The 25,574-nt window shown below is 44.3% G+C and overlaps 1 protein-coding gene across 1 annotated transcript; it reads right to left on the bottom strand.

Annotated features, from left to right (window-relative positions):
* Positions 1-11,469: 11,469 nt before the first annotated feature.
* On the bottom strand, positions 11,470-24,885 carry QDPR (quinoid dihydropteridine reductase). The gene is made up of 7 exons (XM_081208257.1): positions 24,717-24,885; positions 23,721-23,813; positions 22,580-22,676; positions 19,469-19,609; positions 16,858-16,966; positions 14,820-14,903; positions 11,470-12,672 (listed from the first exon to the last, which is right to left on the bottom strand). The coding sequence occupies exons 1-7, from the start codon at positions 24,807-24,809 to the stop codon at positions 12,567-12,569; spliced, it is 723 nt and encodes a 240-aa protein (XP_081064383.1). The 5' UTR covers positions 24,810-24,885; the 3' UTR covers positions 11,470-12,566.
* Between the last annotated feature and the right edge of the window lie 689 nt (positions 24,886-25,574).

Consider the following 25,574-nt stretch of genomic DNA (forward strand, 5'->3'; position numbering starts at 1 on the left):
ACCACGGCACAGACAGATGCCGTTCTGTATATCAGCAAAGAGAAAGAGAGGCTATGGATTAATTCGTAGATTTTGGCTAATTGTCTCACCTTCAGTGTTTCCCGTTTTGCAGAATGGCACAAACACCTTAGGTGATGTCTTTCACGTTCTTAATTCCACAACAAAAAATGTATATATGTGTAATCTGACAAATCATTTGTGGCTGAGCAACACACACTTGAACGATCTATTCTGTGCAACTTAACACTTTCTGCTTCTGGTCTTTATATCCTGCAAAAACAAAACAAAACTGAATTGGAAAAACGTTTGTGAGTGTTTGGCGCCGCTTTGGAGTAAATCGGACGATGTTGGGTTTTGGGTGAAATCTTGATCCTGCAGGTTAGGGCGTCAAGGGTTCATTTGGGAGGGAGGCACCATGAAACGTAGCGTTTTGACCACCAAACATTGCAGGGGCCTTTCCCCGCCATTTGGCACCGCTTTGGAGTGAAGAGGATGATGTTGGATTTTTGGTGAAATCTTGACTCCGCAGGTAAGGATGCCAAGGGCTCATTTTGTGCAGCACTGTGAAACGTCGTGTTTTCACCGCCAAATGTTGCGGGGGCCTTTCGTCGACGTCTGGCGCCACTTGGCAAAGAATTGGATGACATCAGGTTTTCCACGAAACCGTGACCCTGTGGGTTAGGGGGCCGAGGACTCGTTTTGTTGGGTGTCGTGAAACGTGGGATCTGTACATACCGTATTTTTTGCACCATAACACTCACTTTTTTCCTCCTAAAAAGTAAGGGGAAATGTCTGTGCGTGTTATGGAGGGAATGCCTACGGGTGGCATGCCTATGGATTTTCCTCCTCTAAAAACTACGTGTGTGTTATGGTCGGGTGCGTGTTACAGAGCGAAAAATACGGTACTTGTTGTAGCTCCAGTATGCATCTAAATTCCAACTGCTGGGCAGCACAAATTCAGAGAGTGCTGTCACATGCCTGTTCTGTTTCTGGGTTGTTCATAGGGCTCTGTTTGGCCACAGTGAAAATAGGATGCCGAGCTAGATTGTCCTTTGGTCTGATCCAGACAGACTCTTTAATGCTCTTCTAAGACCAGCTTATAAACAGTTATGTACCTGGACACTTTTGATGAGTAAGAATGCTGGCATCTGTTCATCTTGAGAATCAGTGGAGAAGTGCACCTTTGAGGATGAGGTCAAGCTGTTGGAAGGTTGCAGTGCCTGCTGTGGCTTTAGAGACCAATGCAGGAGAGACATGTTTTGTTGCAGCTGGGAGAGCTGAAGGTGTCCAGTTGTGATGCTGCAGCGCACTTGAGGTTGCAGACAATTTTGTCTACGTGGGTTCCACCATAACCAGATACTGCTCCACAAAGCTAAGCTGGACAAGCGTATTGGCAAGGCTTGCCTCTCCAAAAGGGTATGGGAGAATGTAATTCAATTAAGCAGACAATTTGGTTGATTTTTATTTATTTGTTCATCTGCTTTCCCTTGGAACAAATTGGACCGCTACATCAGCCTCAATGACATTTGGTTTCTTCTCTCGTTTTGTCTGGGCTCCCACTCCTCCATTATTTGTCTTTGTCTTTGTCTTTGTCTTTGTTTTATCATACCCTGCCTTTTTCCCCTAACAGAGACTCAAAGTGGCTTAGGGATAAGATAACAACAGCTAAAACACATAGGGAGAAAATTGTTTAAAAACATATTTAAAACGTAATTGACAAAAACAGCACAGCGCCAGCCCTTTCCAAAAGCCTGTTGGAACGAGAAAGTCACCTGCTGGCAGAAGGACATAGACATGTACAGTGGTACCTCTGGTTGCGAACGGGATCCGTTCTGGAGGCCCATTCACAACATGAAAAGAGTGCAACCCGCAGCGGCGCGTCTATGCACGCGCTGGTTGCGAATTGCTGCTTCTGTGCATGCGCGTGATGTCATGTTGTACTTCTGCGCATGCGCGAGCAGCGAAACCCGGAAGTAACCCTTTCTGGTACTTCCGGGTCACTGTTGGACATAACCTGAAAGAACGTAACATGAACCGGACGTAACATGAGATATGACTGTACTTAAAGGAGTAGGAGATAGCAACATATCTTCATTTATCCTTAACAAATTTCATGCCATGGGGTAAAGGAACCAACTCCTATGGGCCAAGGTCCCTTCAACTCTCCTAATAAAATATTTGAGGGGGCCGGGCTCCCCCAAAATTGATGGGCATTCCTATTCAATTTTGTGTTTGCCTTGTGATCATAGAATCATAGAATCATAGAGTTGGAAGAGAGCACAAGGGCCATCGAGTCCAACCCCCTGCCAAGCAGGAAACACCATCAGAGCACTCCTGACATATGGTTGTCAAGCCTCTGCTTAAAGACCTCCAAAGAAGGGAGACTCCACCACACTCCTTGGCAGCAAATTCCACTGTCAAACAGCTCTTACTGTCAGGAAGTTCTTCCTAATGTTTAGGTGGAATCTTCTTTCTTGTAGTTTGGATCCATTGCTCCGTGTCCGCTTCTCTGGAGCAGCAGAAAACAACCTTTCTCCCTCCTCTATATGACATCCTTTTATATATTTGAACATGGCTATCATATCACCCCTTAACCTCCTCTTCTCCAGGCTAAACAAGCCCAGCTCCCTTAGCCATTCCTCATAAGGCATCGTTTCCAGGCCTTTGACCATTTTGGTTGCCTTCCTCTGGACACGTTCCAGTTTGTCAGTGTCCTTCTTGAATTGTGGTGCCCAGAACTGGACACAGTACTCCAGGTGAGGTCTGACCAGAGCAGAATACAGTGGCACTATTACTTCCCTTGATCTAGATGCTATACTCCTTATTGATGCAGCCCAGAATTGCATTGGCGTTTTTAGCTGCCGCGTCACACTCTTGGCTCATGTCAAGTTTGTGGTCAACCAAGACTCCTATTATGTGAAATGGGGCTTACCTGCCCCCCATTTTTAATTCAAGTCGGCACCCTTGCCTGGGCCCCCCGATTCGCCCTGTGAAGGCATTCCCTCAACAAGACTGGAGGACCTCCACTCTGATCTCAGTGCAGGAGTGAACAGATGAGGCTCCGCTTTGCAGTGAAAAATGAAACTCCCTTGTGCTTGGAACCAGTTAAGACACACCAAAATTGCCTCATTACGTAAATCATGTTCAGAATACCACAACACAAACGTTAACTGGCTGTAAAATAACATAACATTATATATAATAAAACTGTAATCGTCATATCAAAAAATTGCAAAGCACAGTTCCTGCAGGCAATAACATATCATATTACTATTAACCTTCTATATGTTGTTATTGTTGTGAAGTCCAAGGATAGTCAAGTCCAAAGATTGTCAAATCCAAAGATTACAACGTACAGTTCCTGTTGGCAATGCCATTTCATACTGATATCTTCCTTCTGCATCGTCCTATGTCTTAAAAGTCTAACAAACGAACTTGCCTTCTGCATGGTCCTATGTCTTGAGAGTTTAACAAACAGAACTATTTAGTAACAATAATGATATATCAGTTCTCAGGATACAGCCTTGTTTCGCCCAGTGGGCTTCTTCAGCGACAAGGTTTCCAGGAGATTTTTCAGTAAGTTTTTTCAGCCGAAATAGTCCACAGGAACACAGAAGTTGCCGGTCAGAGACGCTCCGTATCAATGATCATTGAAACTAAGCTATATAGGAGCAAACCTTGCAATGCGGCAGGTGCATGCAATTAGAATTAAATACAGTGGTACCTCGGGTTAAGTACTTAATTCGTTCCGGAGGTCCGTTCTTAACCTGAAACTGTTCTTAACCTGAAGCACCACTTTAGCTAATGGGGCCTCCCGCTGCCGCCGCGCCGCCGGAGCCCGATTTCTGTTCTCATCCTGAAGCAAAGTTCTTAACCTGAAGTACCATTTCAGTCTGTAACCTGAAGCATATGTAACCCAAGGTACCACTGTATTCTTAAAGAGACCTAATCGCAATGATACCCCAACTGATGGGAATCTAATATGTTAAGTGTTCCACGTCTTCATTTCTATATGCTATTACAACTTTATCAAACTTATTCAGTGAGGCTTAATCATCAATGGATCCCATCTGGCAAATGGTCATTGTGGTCTCCACAATGGCAAACAAGATACATAGCCCACCACGTCTGGCCCACCAATTCATGCTGTGGTTGCCAAGACAGACAGACAGACAGACAGACACACACACACACACACACACACACAATGAGTTAGTCCTGACCAATGCCTTTGGCTTTGTTGACTGATGTTAGTTCAGAGGGCAATAGCATATGCTATGGAAGGGTATCTGCCCAGTTTGCACGTCTAAGAATTATTTTTTAAAAAGGTATGTAGGCGGGGGTTTGGATTCATAAACATTAAATACCAGATCGGGTTAGCTTTTGTGAACACATTGCTAACATTTTAAAGTACATTTCTGCTTTAATAAATAATCAGATTTGCAAAAATCATCTAGCGAGTCGTTTTCCTTATTGACATTCTGGGGCTGTAGGACTAGAATAGCAAATAATTAAAAGAAATAATGATATTAAATTTTTTTTAAAAAACCACCTTGTTTAGTACAGGACATTTTTACAGCGGTGAGGATCATAAGGCGGTTGGAAAAATTGTTATCTATTTGCTAATCATACAATGGGTACTTGAAGGGGGGAAAGGGGAAGGGGAGAGATTTAGAACAACAGAAGGTCTCTGCTGTATTTTGGTAAGGTGGAAACTATATATATATTTTAAAAATCCTTCTTTTAGATCACTAGTGACTCCCAGTGGTGAAATTTAACAGCTACACAGAAACCTATGGAAAAGATATAGCTATTATCACAATTGGACTTCTGATCAGTGGGGAACCCACCCTCTCCATAAACTTTTGGTGAAATAAGTGCCAAAGATATGTTTCAGATAAATCATCTATTGAAATATACTCGGAGTCGAGAGTGGATTTCATGCTCTTTATTCAGCTCATAGTGGTAAGAAGGAATGGAAGTTCCCCCAGAATGTCTGCTTTATATACATTATTTACACAGTGGACACCACGTGATTGGCTAATTCCGGGATTCACCTGTAGGCCAATCAGGTTGCGGATTCACTTCCACCTGGGGCTGGATTGGGCGGCTCCTGTGGACCAATCAGACTGCTGCATTCTGGATCCTATTGTTCTAGGACCAATCAGACTGCTGCATTCTGAATCCTATTGTTCTAGGACCAATCAGACTGCTGCCTTTTGGATCCTATTCAACTCAGTACATAACATCTATGTTTCTCTTGTTGTGGTGGTGGTGGTGGTTAGCAACAGCATTTTATTTAGTAGTATGCAAATTGCAATTTTCCTAGCAGTGCCTGGAGACCGCAAGACAGTGGGTCAATACCTACCAACTTGCAGGGTACAGTATGTCCCCGTCATACTAATGCTGAACTGTCGGAGGGGGGCAGAGTCCCGGGGACAGGGCTGTGCTGACATCAGCAGGAAGGCCAGCAGGTATAGTCCATCTCATCCTTTCAACTTGGATTTGGCGTACGTGTCGTGACAAAGATCTGTAATGGCCTTTTAAAGGAGGCAATATCTCTTTTTTAAAAATACTTTTTATTACTTTTCCGTTTAAACATATATAATCACATGATTGTTATCTAATAATAATAATAATAATAATAATAATAATAATAATAATTTATTATTTATACCCCGCCCATCTGGCTGGGCTTCCCCAGCCACTCTGGGCGGCTTCCAAAAAATATTAAAATACTGTAATACATCAAACATTTAAAGCTTCCCTAAACAGGGCTGCCTTCAGATGTCTTCTAAAAGTCTGGTAGTTGTTCTTCTCTTTGACATCTGGTGGGAGGGCGTTCCACAGGGTGGGTGCCACTACCGAGAAGGCCCACTGCCTGGTTCCCTGTAACTTGGCTTCCCCCAGTGAGGGAACTGCCAGAAGGCCCTCGGTGCTGGACCTCAGTGTCCGGGTAGAACGATGGGGGTGGAGACGCTCCTTCAGATATACTGGACCGAGGCCATTTAGGGCTTTAAAGGTCAACACCAACACTTTGAATTGTGCTCGGAAACGTACTGGGAGCCAATGTAGGTCTTTCAAGACCGGAGTTATATGGTCTCGGCGGCTGCTCCCAGTCACCAGTCTAGCTGCCACATTCTGGATTAGTTGTAGTTTCTGGGTCACCTTCAAAGGTAGCCCCACATAGAGCGCATTGCAGTAGTCCAAGCAGGAGCTAACCAGAGCATGCACCACTCTGGCGAGGCAGTCCGCAGGCAGATAGGGTCTCAGCCTGCGTACCAGATGGAGCTGGTAAACTTCTTTGGCTCTTTAGAGCCTGTCGACTTCCTTTCCTCCCACCTCATGGCTTTCGAAACTAACCTTTTATCACAGCATTATATATTTTTTCCAATTCTAATATAACTGCAAAAACAAAAACGCAAAACAAATAGCAAAAATCGACAGACCTCAGCGTTAACACTCACATTCTGCTTCCGAAAAAAGTTTGCAAACCGGACACTTACTTCCGGGTTTGCAGTGTTTGGGTTCCAAGTTGAGTACAAAGGCGTTTGAGAACCAAGGTACCACTGTACCCCCGTATGAATGGGGTAGCAGATTTTGTTAAAGACTTGAGCTTCTTTCAAACATTTCAATAATTAACATATTAATTGTGTAATAGTCTGCAATCTGTTTTAAAAATCTAAAGTGGCTTTTGTTGTGCATCTATAATTGCTGCAAACCGAACAGCAAAAAATGCTAAAGATTTGTTTCAATAAAAAACCAGAGGCCTGGGAATAACAGATTCAGATATTCCGCCAAAGAGGAAGGGTATCTTTTTATATGCGACCACGGCAGCAAGAGTTCTGATTGCGGCAAAATGGAAGAGTAATGAAATCCCCTCTATACAAGATTGGATCCAAAAGCTGACAGAATATGCCGAATTAGATGGTCTATCAGAAAAAAATAAAGAATAAATCAAAACAGGAATTTGTTTCAAAATGGGAAGTTTTCAAAGAATATCTGAAAAATAAATACAGTAGTTTAAATTCTGTTGCAGCATTCGAGGAACTTCAGTAATAGTTGCAAGGTAGATATAAGAAATTAGATTTATTAAGAATAAGTTTAATTATGATAAAAGTGTGTATTGGCAATAAGTAATATGAAATTGAAATATGGAATAGACGGGAGGTTGGGTCTTTAGTGTTAAGACCAATATATGTTTTATTGTTTGCTAAGAAAATTTGCCATGGTTTTCCCAGTAGTGATGTATGGAAGTGAGAGCTGGACCATAAAGAAGGCTGATTGTCGAAGAATTGATGCTTTTGAATTATGGTGCTGGAGGAGACTCTTGAGAGTCCCATGGACTGCAAGAAGATCAAACCTCTCCATTCTGAAGGAAATCAGCCCTGAGCGCTCACTGGAAGGACAGATCGTGAAGCTGAGGCTCCAATACTTTGGCCACCTCATGAGAAGAGAAGACTCCCTGGAAAAGACCCTGATGTTGGGAAAGATGGAGGGCACAAGGAGAAGGGGACGACAGAGAATGAGATGGTTGGACAGTGTTCTTGAAGCTACCAGCATGAGTTTGATCAAACTGCGGGAGGCAGTGGAAGACAGGAGTGCCTGGCGTGCTCTGGTCCATGGGGTCACGAAGAGTTGGACACGACTAAACGACTAAACAACAACAAAGAAAATTATGTGTCTATGGTTATTCCTGTGTGTAATTTGGTATTTGTGTTTTTTTCTTGCTGTATCAATAAAAATATTTTTTTTAAAATAATAGAATTGCTGCAAACCACTTTGTGTGTGCGCACGTGTGTATTTGTGGTATACAAGTATTTTTAAAGTAAATAAATAAATGTTTCTAAACCACCCTTCATAAGAACGTAAGATCCTTTTCATTTTGTTCTCTCAGTGGCCAACCAGAAGAGTATGGGAAGCCCACAAAGTACCACTGAGTCTTCCTAGCGACTAATATTCAGAGGCATACTGTCTCCAGTAGTGGAGCCAGAACATAACAACCATATCTAGTAGACATTGATAGCCTTAGCTCTTCCAACAAGTCTTTTAAGTTGAGGTCTCCAGTCTGCATCTGTACTGGAATTGTTTAAGAAGTTTTTTTTATTGTTTTATCACTTGTTGCGTGACATCCTGGGCTCCTATGGATGGGCAGAATATAGATGTAATAAATTAAATTAAATTAAATTTGCCAGACTTAACAGCAATTAATTAAATGCTGTTGTTTTCCTTAATGAACGTAAGGGCAGGAAAGGGGGTATTTGACAAGGAAGGGAAAACAGAGGGGAGAATGAATGTTTCCTATCTGTTCTGTTGCACAGAAGTTGTACTGTCAGTGTTCTGTTAGGGCAAATATCGAGTTTGTTTACCTCTGCGCAGTTCTGACATCACTAGTGTCAGCTAGTGATTGTGCCATCACTAAAAAGCACTGACATTTTGCCATTTGGGGCTCCTGGACTGTACATACATGCAGCACAATCTTAGGAATGTCTCCTCAAAAAGCCAGTCAAATCCCACTTGTTCAATGGGATTTAGTCCTAGGTGTGTTCAGAGCTGCAGCCTTAGGCTACTCAAAGCCCATTGACTTCAGCCCATGTTTGCACATACTAATCCACATCCCATTAGAACTGCTTTTGTTTTTATTTAAAATGCATTTTTGACCACAAGGTGTCACTGTGCGGTTTAACAGAATTCCTTTAAATGGCATGGATCAGTAGTCAGAGAGAAACAGAGAATTGTAGAACTGGAATGCATCTTCAGAGTCGTCTAGTCCAACCCCTGCAGTGCAGAAATCTCAACTAGATCCTACATGACCCTATGACCATTGGCTCAGCCCACCAAAGTCTGCACAGAGGGTCATTTGAATGCTATGCATGCTTGCTTGGAAGGCTAGATTTAATCTACCAAATACCTACAATGTACCGTATTTTTTTGCTCTATAAGATGCACTTTTCCCCTCCTAAAAAGTAAGGGGAAATGTGTGTGCATCTTATGGAGCGAATGCAGGCTCCATGGCTCCAGCGAAAGCAACGCGAAGCCTCCAGAGCGCAGCTCTCCCCTCTTGCTCTCCTGGCTTCAGGGATAGCCGCCTGAAGCCTCCGGAGCAGCTATCCCTCTAAAACTCCCCCTCTAAAACTAGGTGCGTCTTATGGTCTTATAGAGCAAAAAATACGGCAATTGTGGAACTTCCACTGCTGTGTGTGTGAATGCACATACCCCTTCTCCTCTTCCATTTTAAAATTTGCTCAGCCCATTTCCCTTCCTTTACTTCAGTGGTATCCAGTGGTATTCAGAGGGCCAGATTTGATCAAGTGAAGGGCCATGAGGGCTGACCAAAGTTGTTGACCTTTTTTTAGCATTGAACTTGTTGAGAGGAAATAAACTGCCACACAACCAGCGGGCCGGATTAGGCCCTCAAAACGGACTCTGGGCATTCCTGCCTTACTTGGATGACAGGAGTGAAATAGTGGCTCTTTCACGCTAGGGCAATTTCTGGCAGTGAGGCCCAAAATCTAGAGGCAATCTCTATGCAACAGGCTGGTCTCCAGTTCTCTATTACCATTGCCACCACTTGATTCGCTAGATGCGTTTTTTTAAGCTGGGGTGGGGTGGGGAGATTATCTCAGTAAACCCTACAACAGTCCTGTGAGGCAGGCGGTTATTAAACCCATATTACATGGGAGGGTGATGCGAAGAGTTGTTTAGTACCCAAAATGATCTGTTGATTTCCCAGTTTACAGTCTTCACTGCTCTACACCACAGGCATAGTGACAGAGATTGAATGCCCAGTAAAAATTCAATGTTGCCACTCGCTATTACAGTGGTGCCCCGCAAGACGAATGCCTCGCAAGACGGAAAACTCGCTAGACGAAAGAGTTTTCCGTTTTTGGAGGTGCTTCGCAAAACGAATTTCCTATGGGCTTGCTTCGCAAGACGACAATGTCTTGCGAGTTCCTGCTGGTTTTTTTCCCCTCCCCCCCCCCTTTTCTAAGCCGCTAAGCCGCTTATCAGCTGATCCAATCAGCAGATAAGCTGCTAAAAGTCGCTAAAAGCCGCTAATAGCGCTAATCCTTCAATGGGCTTGTTTCGCAAGACGAAAAAACCGCTAGACAAAGAGAATCACAGAACGGATTCTTTTCGTCTTGCGAGGCACCACTGTATTCTCTATGAGGACCACTCCCCACCCCTCATCGCTTGGTAATGGCTTCCTATACTTTGCAATGGAATTACAGAAAACCAACTGTTCAATTTTAAGACCTCGATTGCCATAAAATCTGCCATGCCATGTAACTCTAATCCCTCTATCAGATCTCATATTCTGGATATAAAGGATTCACTAAAATGCCACCATGTGTGATATTTGCTCTTACAGAAAAGTTCCATCATAAAATACAAATGGAGTAACCACCAGAAGGGAAGTTTTTAGTAGATTACATGTGAACGTGTTATCAGAGACTGAACAAACACAGGGACAAATTCACTGAAAACCCATGTTTCAGTCTGTATAGGACAGGGGTCTGCAACCTTTAAGACAAAAAGAGCCACTTGGACCCGTTTCCGAAGAAAAAACAACAACTGGGAGCCACAAAACCATTGCGACATTTAAAACAAATATATCTCCGGAGCCACGATCTGAGAGCGGGCGGGAAGGTGACGTCGGGACGGTGCGTGACTAACGCACGCACTGCCCCCATGCGACGTGACAGCCAGTACAGCGCCCGCCACAGTGAGGAGTGTTGGGGCGCACAATGCGCCTCCTCCCCTCGCTAGTATCCGCCCCGGAGCCGCAGCAAAGGTGTAAAAGAGCCACATGTGGATCCGGAGCCGCGGGTTGCAGACCCCTGGTATAGGACAACATGGCAGCCCATTTTAGAAGGCTCAAAAAATCTCAGGGAAATGGTATGAGATGGACTCTAACCAAGGAATGTACAGTTTGAATACGGGCTTCAGGAAGACATTCCTTTTGTTCTGGGGGTGGGGGGAATCATAATGACCCAATTTGCACACACAAATCTACTTTATTATAACAACATTGTTGTAGTTTGCTTCCGAAAAGATCTTAGACATTCACCTCAAATACCATGTTTTCAGCAGAATTGGCTGATACATTAAGCCGCAAGTAATCAAGGGATGTACAAGCCAACAGGCCGCCTTGGAAAAAACAACACCCTGGAAAATTGGAGTAAACAAATTCAGATGTCAAGGAAAACAGCAGAGGAGGCTGAGCAAATCTAGTGTTCAGAAGCAGACGCAATTCCTTAAGAGTAAATGAAGTTTTGCTGGCGCAAATGCCCTTTGCTCCAGTTATCTAAATCTTGAGGTCTAGCACCTTTGTTGCAGATTCCTTTACTAGACTGTCCATCTATTAAAAGGAGGGGTCAGTGAAGACCCATGACTTGCTTTGGAGACAAAAACTGACAGCATTTGATGTGAGAGTACATAAGAGGCCACATAAAATGTACAACCTGCGGGCTTCTAAATAAGTTTATTGAGGACAAAATTCAATATATGGCAATATCCGCAACTGGGGCTATTTTAGAGCACTTTAAAAAAATCACTGTATGAAATTACAAGAGGCATGATGTGCATGACAAGCAATGAAGCGGTTTGCTGGTTGGTGCTCCCAGCTGATTGAAGGTGACGTTGCTGCATATACCATAAGCAAACATCCAGCTACGTCTCTTTGTACAATAAGGCTTTGGACGACAACCTATTCCCCACCCCACAAAATCTTCCCCATAGCTTTGGTGAACTGGCTCCCTTTCAGAAAAGGTTTGAACTGTGCTGACTGTGCTGAATAGCTTTTAAGGCAAAATAATGTTTCCTCGTTCAACCTCGTCGCTTACAAACAGCTCCATGTGCAGTTGAGAGTAGGGGATAAATGGCTGGATAATTTCTCGAGGGAAAAGCTCCGCACACATGTGTGCTGTATGTGTATTGTTTAGCGAGAAGTCTGTCCAGGTATAGGAGCATTTCAACACTGCCACCTACCGCAACACAGACAACAGCTTGCTGTGGTACAGTTTACAACCAATACTGTCATTTGTATGTTTTGTCCCACAGATTTCAATGGATCTTCTTGATTTATCACACAACATCCAGGAGGAAAGACAGTAAGACTGCATGTTTGGTCTGTGTTGATGTGACGGTTAATAATTACACCTGACATAATTGACTATCTAGGCAGCATTCAGGATAAAGTGTGGGGCGGAAAACCCAAGGCAGCAGAACTTCCACAAAAGTGAAATATATGCATTTCATACAATTAAAACACAGTTTTGCTGCTCACTGTTTGCTTTTCTTAAGACTCGGCATAATTCTGTAGAAAATGCTGCAGACAGGCCATTAGTGAATCTTCAAATTCACAGCCCTGATTCACAAGACGCTTTGTACCTTTGGATAATTAAGTGCACCTGGCTAACATCAAGCAACACAAATATGACCTCAGGTCTTGCTCGACAAATAAGACCATTTTACTGGCAGAAGGAGAAGACTGCACAAACTACACACACACACACATACACACTTTGCATCTCCACTTCACTGCTGTTTGCACATATGACCGCTCAGAGATGAGAAGCAGACAGCTCCGTCTTTCCTCCTATGGTTACTACTTGGATCAGACTCCCAGAACATGGACGGTTTTTTCCAGTGATCCAGTCATAAAAGGTTCTGTTAAAAACAGAGATCAACATTTTGTGAATTAATTCAATTCCTAAAGCAGGCTTCCTAAACCTCGGCCTTCCCGATGTTTTGAGACTACAATTCCCATCATCCCTGACCACTGGTCCTGCTAGCTTGGGATCACAGGAGTTGTAGGCCAAAAACATCTGGAGGGCTGAGGTCGAGGAAGCTTGTCCTAAAGCTTCACGTTATAAATCAGCCTTTCTCAACCTGTGGGTCCCCAGATGTTCTTGAACTACAACTCCCTTCACCCCTAGCTAGCAAGGCCAGAGCTCAGGGATGATGGGAGTTGTAGTCCAACAACATCTGGGGACCCACAGGTTGAGAACCGCTGTAATGTGAATGATATTTGAACTGCTTAAAAAAAAATAGTGTAGAAGCTTCTCAGGTCAGAGATTTTGTGTCCAACACTCCTCCTAAATACATTTCATATTGCAATTCTATACATGCTACCTAGAAGTAAATCCAGTGTTCAAAGGAGCTGGCTCCCTAGCAAGTGCTTAGGACTACAGTCCTAACCTTGTCATTTTAGAATATTCAACATCTATCCATTCCTTCTTCTCTCTTATACATTTATATCCCACCTTTCTTCTGCCACGGAACCCACCTGAGGCCCTGACCAAGCCCAGACCTGCTTTGCCTGAGCATGACTGGCCTGGTATACTGAGTAACTTATATTTATTTTAATTTATTATTATTATTTCTGCCGCAAGGAAGCAAGCCATTATTATTCCCCTTCGACAGGAAATGAGTTTGAAAGCTTGCTTCAGGATGTTTCAGTTGGGTACTGAATCCACCCTAAGTACCGCTACTGTCACCCTTCCACCAACTTCAGCTGGGACCTTACTGGACAGGGACAGCCTAGCTGCTGTTGTCTACAGTCTGGTAACCTCTAGGTTAGATTACTGCAATGCGTTCTACATGGGGCCACCTCTGAAGGCAGCCAAACAGGACTAGGCAGCGTTCTTGATTCGTACTGCCCAGGGTGGATTTTATTTAAATCAAATCGATTTAAATCACGATTTAAAATCATGATTTAAATCACCAGTCAGTAAGACTTGATTTATTTTTATTTTTACAGGAAGACTCATTCTTGCTGGTATAATCTTAATAATCTTAATATTTACAACCAGATGAAGGTTTCATTTTTAGAATAATGAATTTTCAGAGTAGTTTTTACCGTTATATCAAAAATTACTGATTTGGTTATACTATTAGAAATACATAAGACAGATAATTATGAAATTATTGTGAGGTGTAATAAGTTAACTGTTTATGTTTGGACAATTTTTCTGCTGTACTTTATTGGAAGGAGAAAAATAACCATTTCCTTAGTAACAATTTAAACAACTTATGTAACTAAAGCAATAACATTATAGCATATGTATCCATGTTTGTTAACTGATGTGGTTAAACTTTTTTTAAAAAAAGACTGAGTTTTAGCACACATGAAAAACTTAAAACAAATCCTTATTTCCTGACGCATAACCTTTGGACTATATAATCTAAACAGAAAACTATCTTTAGAAAGATTTTTCCTCCAAAAGCATTTTATTTAAAAAATCCGATTTAAATTTTTTTAAAATCTGATTTTGAGGGATTTAAAAATAATAATAATTTATTTTTATCCACCCTGATGCTGCCTATGCACAGGCCATAAAGGCAATTTTGAGCTGATCCATCAATTCCCACAACCCATGCTTTCAGAATCACTCTCCCAAGCCAAGTTCAGCCACTTCCACTTCACAGAAGGGCATTTACCGTATTTTTTGCTCTATAAGACTCACTTTTTCCCTCCTAAAAAGTAAGGGGAAATGTGTATGCGTCTTATGGAGCGAATGCAGGCTGCGCAGCTATCCCAGAAGCCAGAACAGCAAGAGGGATCGCTGCTTTCGCTGCGCAGCGATCCCTTTTGCTGTTCTGGCTTCTGAGATTCAGAACATTTTTTTTCTTGTTTTCCTCCTCCAAAAACTAGGTGCGTCTTGTGGTCTGGTGCGTCTTATAGAACGAAAAATACGGTAACTTCTAGTGACTCAGGATCTGCACTCCAGAATCTGAAGGCACAGGCGACCTGGACATAAAAAGCAACGCCCTAAAGCAGCAGCTGTTGAGCAAGGAAGCCTCTGTTTACTCACTCGGCAATGAAATCTAACGGTGTCCAGGAGCTGACATCCGCATCAGGCATAGATTTCCTGTTCATCGGTGTATCCAAGGTAACCCTGGGGCAAAGAAAGATAAGCTCTTCAGTTGGTACACTGCTACATCTGATAAATGTTGCCTGCGTTTCTTCTCCGTCACAACGCACGCAGTACGTTGAGGACAGTGGAAGGTGGAGATTGCCCTTTTTATTAAGATCTCGCCTTCTCGGTGACTATACTGAAACTGACTGCGCACCTTTGAGCAATAGGAATTACTCACTTGCATGCAAGCATCTCTTATCCAGAGGCAAAATGGCGTCTCACACAAATGGTGGCTGGGAAAAGATTAGGCACCTCTTCCAACTGCTCCTGTGCATAACATTATCTACAGTGGTACCTTGGGTTACGTTACCTTCGGGTAACGTAATTTCGAGTTATGAACGCGGCAAACCCAGAGGTCTGTACTTCTGGGTTTCGCCGCGTGCGCATGTGCAGAAGCGCTCTATTGCACCACACATGTGCACAGAAGCATCACCTCCGGATACAGACTTTTTGGGATAAGTACAGACCCCCGCGATGAATTAAGTTCATATCCAGAGGGTCCACTATATTTCCAAAGCTGCCTTGCAGCATCCCACCTAGGACTGTCTCTCACATGCATGCTTGTTACATGCAGTTTGAACATCAGATGGTATCATGTCACTGCCACATAAATACACCATGGCTGCGGTCCCCAAACAGGTGCCCAGGAATAGGTGCCACTGATTTCAGGCGCTAATTAAATACCGTTTTCAAAGGAAAGCATCACACTGAAACTTCAACCTTATTCTGGATTATTGTAACTCGCTCTACGTGGGGCTGCCCTTGAGACTGACCCAGAAACTCCAGCGGGTGCAGAATGCTGTGGTGAGGCTCCTTATGGGGTCCTTGCTGCGGGATCACATTCACCTGGTGCTATACCAGCTGCACTGGCTCCCGGTGGAGTGCAGGATCAGGTTTAAGGTGCTAGTTTTAACCTTTAAAGCCCTATCCGGCCTAGGACCCTCGTACCTACGGGGCTGCCTCTCCTGGTATGTCCCACAGAGGACCTTACGGTCTTCAAACAAAAACATCTTGGAGGTCCCAGGCCACAGAGAGGTTAGGCTGGCCTCAACCAGAGCTTTTTCGGCTGTGGCTCTGATCTGTTGGAACACTCTGTCACAAGAGACTAGGGCCCTGCAGGATTTGACATCTTTCCACAGGGCCTGCAAGACAGGGCTGTTCCAGCTGGCCTTTGGTCAGGGCACAGCCTGACTCCCTCCTTTGGCAATCCTCACAGAACTCTAGCCCAATGGTTGCCATTAATTTGATTTGAACTGATTTTATAATGAAATGATTTTAGAATGTTTTATCGTATTACTGTTGTTAGCTGCTCTGAGCCTGGCTTCAGCTGGGGAGGGCGGGATATAAATAAAAAAAATTATTATTATTATTATTATTATTAATCTGATAGCAGCAACATACATACTCTAAAAAGTGCATTTTGAATAATGACCACCCAGGTATGAACAGAATTAACACATGGATTCATGGCCCAATAAACAGGACACAAGAATTGGGGCTGCAATCTGACCCATGCTTACACAATAACATGGTTGCCTAAAGTCCTGTGAAGAGTTCAAGATTCAAAGCAGGATTTCCCAATCTGTAGTTCGGTCCCCTAGCAATTATACCACTCAAATTATAAATTAATGCAAAACAAGAAAAGAGAAAGAGAGGGAGAGATACAGAGAGAGAAATCCAACAGGTTCAAATTAAAAGTATTTGCTTTCAGCAGAGGGAAATTTAATGTTAATGAAATGTAAAAGTTAAACGGCATGAATCCATCCCTTGTCCATGATTCTCAAGCAATTGCAATTTCGAGTTGAGAGGCCAAGAGTTCACATAGACCACAAGCCACTGATTTCAGAGGTTGCTTCTTCAACATGGCACAAACTGGGCATATGAAAAAACCTAAAGCAGAGGGTGCTGTAAGGATTAAAATGCCACCACTTACGGGAGAATGGCAACCGCAGCAGACCCTGGTGGCAACCCACTGTTTGCACCCGAGAGGCTCTGGCAAAGCTGGTGGACTGCTCCTTTGGCCATGCCATAACCTATCATTCCTAAAACAAAAGGAAGAAAACATCAGCTTTGTGCAATAAAAGGGAAGCAGAACTGTTTGAACGAGACACCAAAATATTGTCACCGTTTCACAGTTCCTCAGGAGAATAAACCCAAACTTTTCTGGAATCTGGAAGGGAGCCGTCTAATGTGATACAATTGTGAGGATCCATCCCAGCGGTCCACTGTTTTCGGAAACCGCTGTGTGCATACATCCACATGGGCACCTCTATGAGTAGTGGTCAGTTGCAATTTTGCAACAAGGAAGTCAGCCAAGTCACGGTGGGAGCAAAAACTAGTTGCTGCTGAAGCCCCAAAAGTCTCTGTCCCAGGACTGTACCATTTCAGACTGCTACGGGTGGGGTGGGGGGACTGTCAGGGATTGTTGGTAGGGGAAAGATGCTCCTGACTCAAACTTTCCAGGGTTCAAGCTTCAGGAAAACAGTGACACAAACAAGGAGCAAGTCTACAATCAGAACTATGTGACTGAAAATGACCACCCAGTTTATTAGAGCAAATACCCTCTGATAAGGGACGCAGGTGGCGCTGTGGGTTAAACCACAGAGCTTAGGACTTGCCGAACAGAAGGTGGGCGGTTTGAATCCCCGCAATGGGGTGAGTTCCCGGTGCTCGGTCCCTGCTCCTGCCAACCTAGCAGTTCGAAAGCATGTCAAAGTGCAAGTAGATAAATAGGTACCACTCTGGTGGGAAGCTAAACAGCGTTTCCGTGCGCTGCTCTGGTTTGCCAGAAGTGGCTTAGTCATGCTGGCCACATGACCCGGAAGCTGTACGCCGGCTCCCTCGGCCTATAGAGTGAGATGAGCGCCGCAACCCCAGAGTCGGCCACGACTGGACCTAATGGTCAGGGGTCCCTTTACCTTTACCCTGGATAAAGGAACTGAAGGGAACAAATTACATAACATCCCAACAAACAAAGATGCAATAATATAGTTTCAAACTATCTGTATTTGTATCTCAGCGGAGAGCCACTGCTCTTCACAACTTTCGTCAAAGCATTTATCGTGATGATCTATTGAAAAGGTTCGTCGTTGGAAACTCTCAGCGGTTTTGGTCTCCGATAGCCACTTGCCTTCAGATATGCCAACCATGGTACACAGTGGCAACATGATTGGTGCTTATAGATTATAGGATTGCCTTAATTTTTTTAATTCCCTGCCCATAAACATCCAGCATGCCAGGGAAAGACCCTTCTCTGCAGGATAGATTTTTTTTATCTGCAAGGTTTTCTTGGAGGTGTGGGCTTGGTATGAAGGAACATCCCATAATGCTGGCCCTCACATGCACCCAAACACAAGTTTACTACCTCAAAGAGAGGTTCCCATTGAAGACCACCTCTTTACCTTCTTTCTCCACTTTTCATTATATGTACAACAAAGTGTCAATCCCAGCTGTACCATTTCCAGTGGCAGGTGGTCAGGTCCCCAAACTAAGGACCACGGGCCGGATAAGGCCCGAAGGACTCATTTATCCGGCCTGCGGCGACCCCCGTCACCCGCTCTTACCGACACTGCACTGCGCGGATGTCCACTTCCGGGTCAGAGGAGCACTGCAAATAGCTTCTGCGTATGCACATGCGCAAGTGTTATTTCTGGTGCACATCCGGGTCGGAGATGGCCTGTGCACATGCACACATGCTATTTCCAGTGCTCCTCCGACCCGGAAGTGCGCCAGAAATAGCATGTGCACACGCGTATGGGCACACGCTCTCCCACCCTCTGCGCAATCAGCACTGGAGACACCGGCCCGAGGCGCGGTAAGTTTGCTGACCCCTGCCCTACACTCTGCCACTTGTGATGATTGCTAAAAGCAGAATAAATTAAGCAAACCTGTTCAGCTTACATAATTTATTCAGGTCACAGAATTCATCGTTTCCAATACAGAATCTGGATTCCATGGTCAGAAGTTTGATTTTTAATGCGGAGTACACAGATGTCCTGTGACTAACATCCAACATTAAGTCATACTCAGAACAAACTGATTTATATCAATAGACTAAAGTTCATTGATTTTAGTGGGTCTGCTCAGATTATAGCTAGCAGTGAATATTGTCCAGTTTCCACACTCTTTTCTGTGTCAATAGTTACGAAACGGACCAGGAACATTCGTAAATATTGACAGAGGGTTGAAGGTCATTGGTCTTCGAAGAAGGCAGGTTAAAGGTAGGATCCATTGTAAACAAGCAGAGCTGCCACTCATTTTGAAGAAATAAAACAGCAGCCTAGTTTTACTGTGTCTCACAACTTAGAAATAACAGTTTATGTTTATGAGCCTTCTGCTTTTTCACCCTCCAAATTTCTCTAGATAGTGGCTCTCAAGCGTAGATCCCCTTACTGGCGTCAAAATGTCCTCTGAAAAGACCTTAACAGCTAGTCCACAGACATATTGCAGGACAAGAGAATTTGAAAGACCCAGGGCTGGTTTTTCCTCAAATGGGAATAACTGACACCACAAAGAATACTGGCAAAACACACGACGATATTTACCTGGAGTTCCAGCTAATGCTGCTTTGGCCCCTGTTAGGGTCAACAATCCCCCTTCCTTCAGGTGCTTGGTGGCCAAATGGCTAGAGATCGTTGACGTCCAAACACTTTGTTTCCACATCAGGTCAGTATTTTTGTATAAAGCTGGTGAGCAGAGAAAAGCCAGGACACATTAGGCATCAAGACAGAACCAGCATGTACTGTTGCGTGCTCAAAACTGCAAACCTCCCTTAGTTTGTCAGATTTCAGATCCTTGTTTTGAATTCCTTGTTTTAAAAAAAACAACCCACCCTACCCACTTCAAAGTTCTCTTCTGATGGCAAGATCTTCACTGGTCATCTTTTGTATTCTTTTCACTATATGCTTAAAACCTGGCGACTTGAGAGACCTATTCCTGAGGAATCTTGGTAATAATAATGATAATAATGATGATGATGATGATGATGATGATGATAATAATAATAATAATAATAATAATAATAATAATAATAATAAATACCCCGCCCATCTTGTTGGGTTTCCCCAGCCACTCTGGGCAGCTCCCAACAGAATTATTAAAAACACAATAAAACATCAAACATTAAAATCTTCCCTAAACAGGGTTGCCTTCAGATGTCTTCTAAAAGTCAGATAGCTGTTTATTTCCCAGACATCTGATGGGAGGGCATTCCACAGGGTGGGTGCCACTACCGAGAAGGCCCTCTGCCTGGTTCCCTGTAACCTCACTTCTCGCAGTGAGGGAACCGCTAGAAGGCCCTCGGAGATGGACTTCAGTGTCTGAATGATGGCGGTGGAGATGCTCCTTCAGATATACCAGTTGGTTTCTTGTTCTCTTTAATGTTTTACTGTACGTTTCTTTCATTATATTCTTGCATTGGTTTATATTGTAACAATACGGTGAAAGGAATACGATGATGTTTTAAGGTGAGCTTCCCAGATAAAAGACTCCAAATTATCCAGAAGACTCCGATTTGAGCTCTCCTGAATCTAAAAAACAAGGGGCCCAACACTAGCTCCCGCTTCCCAAAGAGAAAGGGAAGGAATATGTAGCAATGTTCTGTTCTATACTTGCCCAGGTCGAACTACATGTTTCTGGTCCAGCAAACCATGGTTTGCCGAAGCAGAAATGAGCAATGAGCTTAAGTGCTTCCTGTTTTCTTAATCTACTCCTCTTGCATACCTGGCTTCAGAGGAGATTTCCTGGTTTGCTAGATGAATGGCATCCGAACTGTGGTTTAAGAATTCCCTACAAACAAGATGAGAAGGTGTTTGGCAAATCCTATCTGGAATGGAGCACACAGACCACAATTGCCTGATTGGAACGTCACAGGGAACCTGTGGCTTATCAAACTGGGAAGCCTTCTCTGAAGCCAAGCTTACATGTGCTCCAAAAACCCATACTTTGTTGGAGCAGGAAAATCATGCTTTGAACGCTTTTAGACACAAACCATCTCAGAAATATTACATTCATAATTGAGACTTATGGAGCTGTTTAGGATCAGTTAGTTCTTTGAAGAATAGTCTCCTATTCTAATATGTTTCTAATATGTATGTGCAAAAGCCTGTCCTGAAGTATTTTATAATCACTGGGAAGTGCTTTGTAGTACCATGCAAAAACCTGGGTTTGATTTTAGAAACCATTAACTCTGTTCCTGGAATTTAATGGAATCGACCACCAAACCACTAAAAAACAGAGAATATTTTCCAATGGTCTCCTTAAATGCCAGACATAACTGGATTATAGAATGTGCAGATTTTATGTTGCGAAACTCTGTGAAGCGGTATTTTCAACCGGAGTTCCTTTTATTTTGCAAATATAGTACAGGCAACCCCCGTTTTGCACGGGTTCAAAGCATGAGCGACTGTGCATGCATTGTTTCTGGAGCCGGAACAGGGCAGAACGGGACAGAACGGAGCAGGGTGGGCTTATGCATGCTCTGCCAACACGTGCAATGACCAGGAATGCAACCCCCACACAAATAATTCTTAAAGACACGGCAAACAGGATCTTATTCACTTCAGGGTCACTGGCAGGGTTAAGGCCTGGTTCAACATTAAGACTAGTTCACCATCTGAAGCAGCTCCAGGCCACAGCTGGTCTATTTGCTTTAAAGTCCGCAATGCAGAATACATCCCCTTTGGATGGAGAAAACCAACCTCTGACCTAGTGCAACAACGGACAAGGCAGAATCCAGTCAATTACTTCCTCCAGGTGGAGGGTTTTAAAGCCTTTTAACTGGGCACAACCATACCATTTCCCTAAAAAAGCAGATGACTTGGTGGTGGTTGGGACTCTGCCTGGATTTTTCTCTGCCAGACTCTAGCAGCAGCAGGAGAACCAGGGGGGCAGCAGGGCCCCTCCATGCCAGAGGTCCCAAGCTACGGCCAAGTGGGTGGTAAACTCCCCCTGGCAGTTCTTCCACTGGCAGTAATGTGCGAAATAGGGCCCTTTGGCCGTGTTTCTCAAACGTGGGTCTGCAGCAGTTGTTGGACTACAACTCCCATCATCCCTAGCCAGCAGGACCAGTGGTGAGGGATGATGGGAGCCAGTGGCGTAGCGTGGGTTGTCAGCACCCGGGGCAAGGCAAGTAATTTGCGCCCCCTAACCCGTGGATTTGCGCCCCCTAACCCTAACCCCCAGATGTTGCGCCCAGTGCGGCCGGCCCCCCCTGCACCCCCCACGCTACGCCACTGATGGGAGCTGTAGTCCAACAACTTCTGGAGACCCAAGTTTGAGAAACACTGGTAGGGTGTTGTGGTTTTGGGATCACTGGATACAAAGCCTGGAGACGACGTGCTGGGGGAAAACCTCCTTCCACCACCTTCTGAAAAATCAACAGGCTTGCCAAGGATCAGTTTTGCATCTGGATACAGCCACCTGGGCACCCCCGGCTTAAAGCATCATAAAATGAATGCAGGAAAGCGACCCTTAGCAAGATACTAACGGCTTAACAATTTAACAAACTTCCATCAGGTTTCAATATTGGTTGGACACAGCTACTATACTCGACTTTCCGATCACACACAAAAAGGAAAGAAGCCATTCTGAAAACACTGGTCGTAATACAAAGAAGAAATGATTTCTTCCATGGCATTCACGAGTTTGTCGCTTACATTTTGCTTTCGCGCTGCCTCCAGCCCAACCACCGGCGACACAAAGTATAGCATCGACTTTTTCTTCGCCCAGGAGTTTTCCAACATCTTCTGTCACCTTTAAATATGTGAAGACAAAGAAGTAGTGGGGGGGGGGTGTCAGTTCCAAGAGATCCTAATAGGATCCACCCGCATTAGGATTTGAGCAAGGCAGGCAAATCAACAAACAGACACACAACCACCTCTTGTCATGTCAGGTTTAACCTTCAGAACCAGGCTTTAGAAATCTGGGAAAGTATATATAATGGAATATAATGGAACTAGGCTTAATATAAGCCAGTGCTTGCCAGGACTAAATCCCAAATCCTGAAATCTCTTTCCAATCCACAACCCTGGATTGGGGTGGGTGGGTTTGACCGCAATGCCTGAAGACGGTTTTGGGTCAGTAAAACCTTCCACACCTCAAATTAGAAGGCGGGGCTTCTAGAACAGTGGAGGCTGGTTCCAAGCAAATCGGAGGTAATATAGACTCCTCTTTTTAGAACAGAACCAATAAATATGGGGAAAGGAAGAACAAGCGACAGAAAAACAATCATGGGAGTTGACGTAGGTGTGCCAAGATCACCAGTCCATTTTATCTTAACATGCATTTAAAATGATATACCGCAAAATATTTCAACAATATATATCTCTCTCTCACTCACTCACTCACTCACACACATATTCATGCTACCCAAGCTTTTGACTTGAGTTTGTTATCACACAACTCAGGCAGACATTTGAAAGGAATAGCCAGCATCTTGAGCCAAGATGTTCCCACCTAAATGTTCCCCAGAGGTAAAGTTATTACATCCCTGCCCTAATGTTGGCAGCTGAACCTTTAACAACTGCACGGCAGGCAGGAATTAAGTCAGTATGGCTCCTCCTAGTGATGGGGCAAATGGAAAAAAATGCACCGACTGAATTTTCTGCCTTTCATAAAGCTGATGAAGGTGAAGAAACTGTCGGAAAGTCTTTCCCAAGAGGAAAGAACATTTCACACACAAACAGGATCTTATTTTAGACAACGGCTATTATTTTGCAACCCAGAAGCTGCCCCAACATCTTTCTGCTTTCATTTTAATTGCTTCCAAAATGGCACAAACAATACCATGCACCTTACCTGATCTGCTTGTTCAACGAAGGAATCGCTCATTTTCACAACAACGTTGGCACTCGCTTCTTCGTTTTCTCCCAAGTCAATGCTGGCCACCCACTGATTTGAAAAGAAAAAAGTTTTCTGTTTAAAAAGCGATTTACTGTACTTATTTCTTGTTTTTGTCTTTTGCACCAGAAAACAAAAGTATTTCCTAAAATAGTTTCAAAGGGAAACAGGGAGGAGTGTCCATTCTTTCATCGCAGATTTATTTCAGGTATGTCGCCCATACAGTGGTACCTCAGGTTAAGTACTTAATTCGTTCCGGAGGTCCGTTCTTAACCTGAAGCACCGCTTTAGCTAATGGGGCCTCCCGCTGCCGCCACGCCGCCGGAGCACAATTTCTGTTCTCATCCTGAAGCAAAGTTCTTAACCTGAAGGACTATTTCTGGGTTAGTGGAGTCTGTAACCTGAAGCGTATGTAACCCGAGGTACCACTGTACTTTGCGCACTTCCTCAGGCTCAAGCCCAAAAGCAGGACAGCTTTCCCCCCCTCCCTATATCGAAAGAGCCCTTTGTTCCTTTCCTTCTCCCCAACAAGTATTGAAAGTGTCCCCTTGCGATTCCTTTAACGCGCCGCGTAAAATTGCTGTTTCGGGGATGCGCAAGGATAAGGACCGCTGGCTGCGCCCGACAACCTGCAGCTTCGTCTACCGAGAGCATAAAAAAACCTTTAAGGAAAGGGACATGACCAAGGGCCGCCGGGCAAGTCCGTGGCAGAGCGAGCGGCTGCTGCGACGCGCAACCCGCGCGCCTCCTTTTGCAGCGAGGGGGATGGAGCTCTTTGCGCACACGCGCGCGCGTTGCGCGTTACGCGTTGCGCCGGGAAGGCCTGGGGAATGCAAAGCTTGGGATTAGGCTTGGGAACGGCGCTCCGTGCAGACGCAGCCGATCTGCAGAAACGCCAAGAGCGCCTCGTTCCCCACCACCCTCGATTCGTCCCCACGGGGCTGCTGCCCTTACCCAGTTCTTCCCTCGGAAGTAGCGCACGCATTGGGAGCCCAGGGCGCCCCGGCCGCCATACACGAGGACCCGGCGCGCTTCCGCCGCCGCCATGGCTCAGCCTCGCCCGCAGCCGCCTTTCGCCTCCGGCCCGGGATCGGCGAGCGGCCGCAAACGCTCCGCCTTCCCAAGAAGGAAGGATCTTGCGCGGAGGAGGAGAGAGAGAGCGCGAAGCGCCTCCCTCGCTGCTGCGCCGATGGCGCAAGCGCCCCCTGCCCTGGCAACTTGGAGCAGGGTTTTCCCCAGGGAAAGAGCGGCGTTTGTTTGGAAAGGGAAAACAAACAAAAAAGTATAACCGCATAGGAAATCCTAGGATAATCATAAATGAGTTCAGAAGTGTAACAATGTACCAATATTTCCTTAAACTGATGCGACTCTTTTGTGTGTGTGTGTTGATGTGGAACCTAGTTCAGCAACTGATTGATTGATTGATTGATTGATTGATTGATTGTGTGGCTGCAGTACATTGTTTATTGTCAGGGCCGGATTTAGGTTTGATGAGTCCCTACTACAAGGTAATGAGGCCCTTTATATGTCCAGCTGTCCTTTGTCAACAACAAATTGTCACTGTTGTGTTTTTTTGTGTGTTGAATATATGTTATATGGTAATTTATGGACCTAATAGGTATCTGAAGCCAAATGCACATGCAGATATATAGAAATGAGCAAACCAGTGATATTTTAGGGAGCAGGCTAGCAGGCGGGCCCCATTACTTACATCATAGGAGCCTACACAACACAAAACACTGTTGCTGTATGTAAATTTTATTTTATTTGTTTTTTATCTTATATTTTGGAAATGTACATCCAGGTTTTTTT

This window comes from Podarcis bocagei (genome assembly GCF_964188305.1).
Source record: "Podarcis bocagei genome assembly, chromosome: 9".
NCBI classification, from domain to species: Eukaryota; Metazoa; Chordata; class Lepidosauria; order Squamata; family Lacertidae; genus Podarcis; species Podarcis bocagei.

Coding starts and splice junctions, on each gene's coding strand:
- QDPR (XM_081208257.1), bottom strand. CDS start 24,809: ATGGCGGCGGCGGAAGCGCGCCGGGTCCTCGTGTATGGCGGCCGGGGC. Junction 16,967..19,468: donor AGCATTAGCTGGAACTCCAG/GTAAATATCGTC, acceptor CTTTTGTTTTAG/GAATGATAGGTTATGGCATG. Junction 14,904..16,857: donor GCTGCGGTTGCCATTCTCCC/GTAAGTGGTGGC, acceptor TCTTTGCCCCAG/GGTTACCTTGGATACACCGA.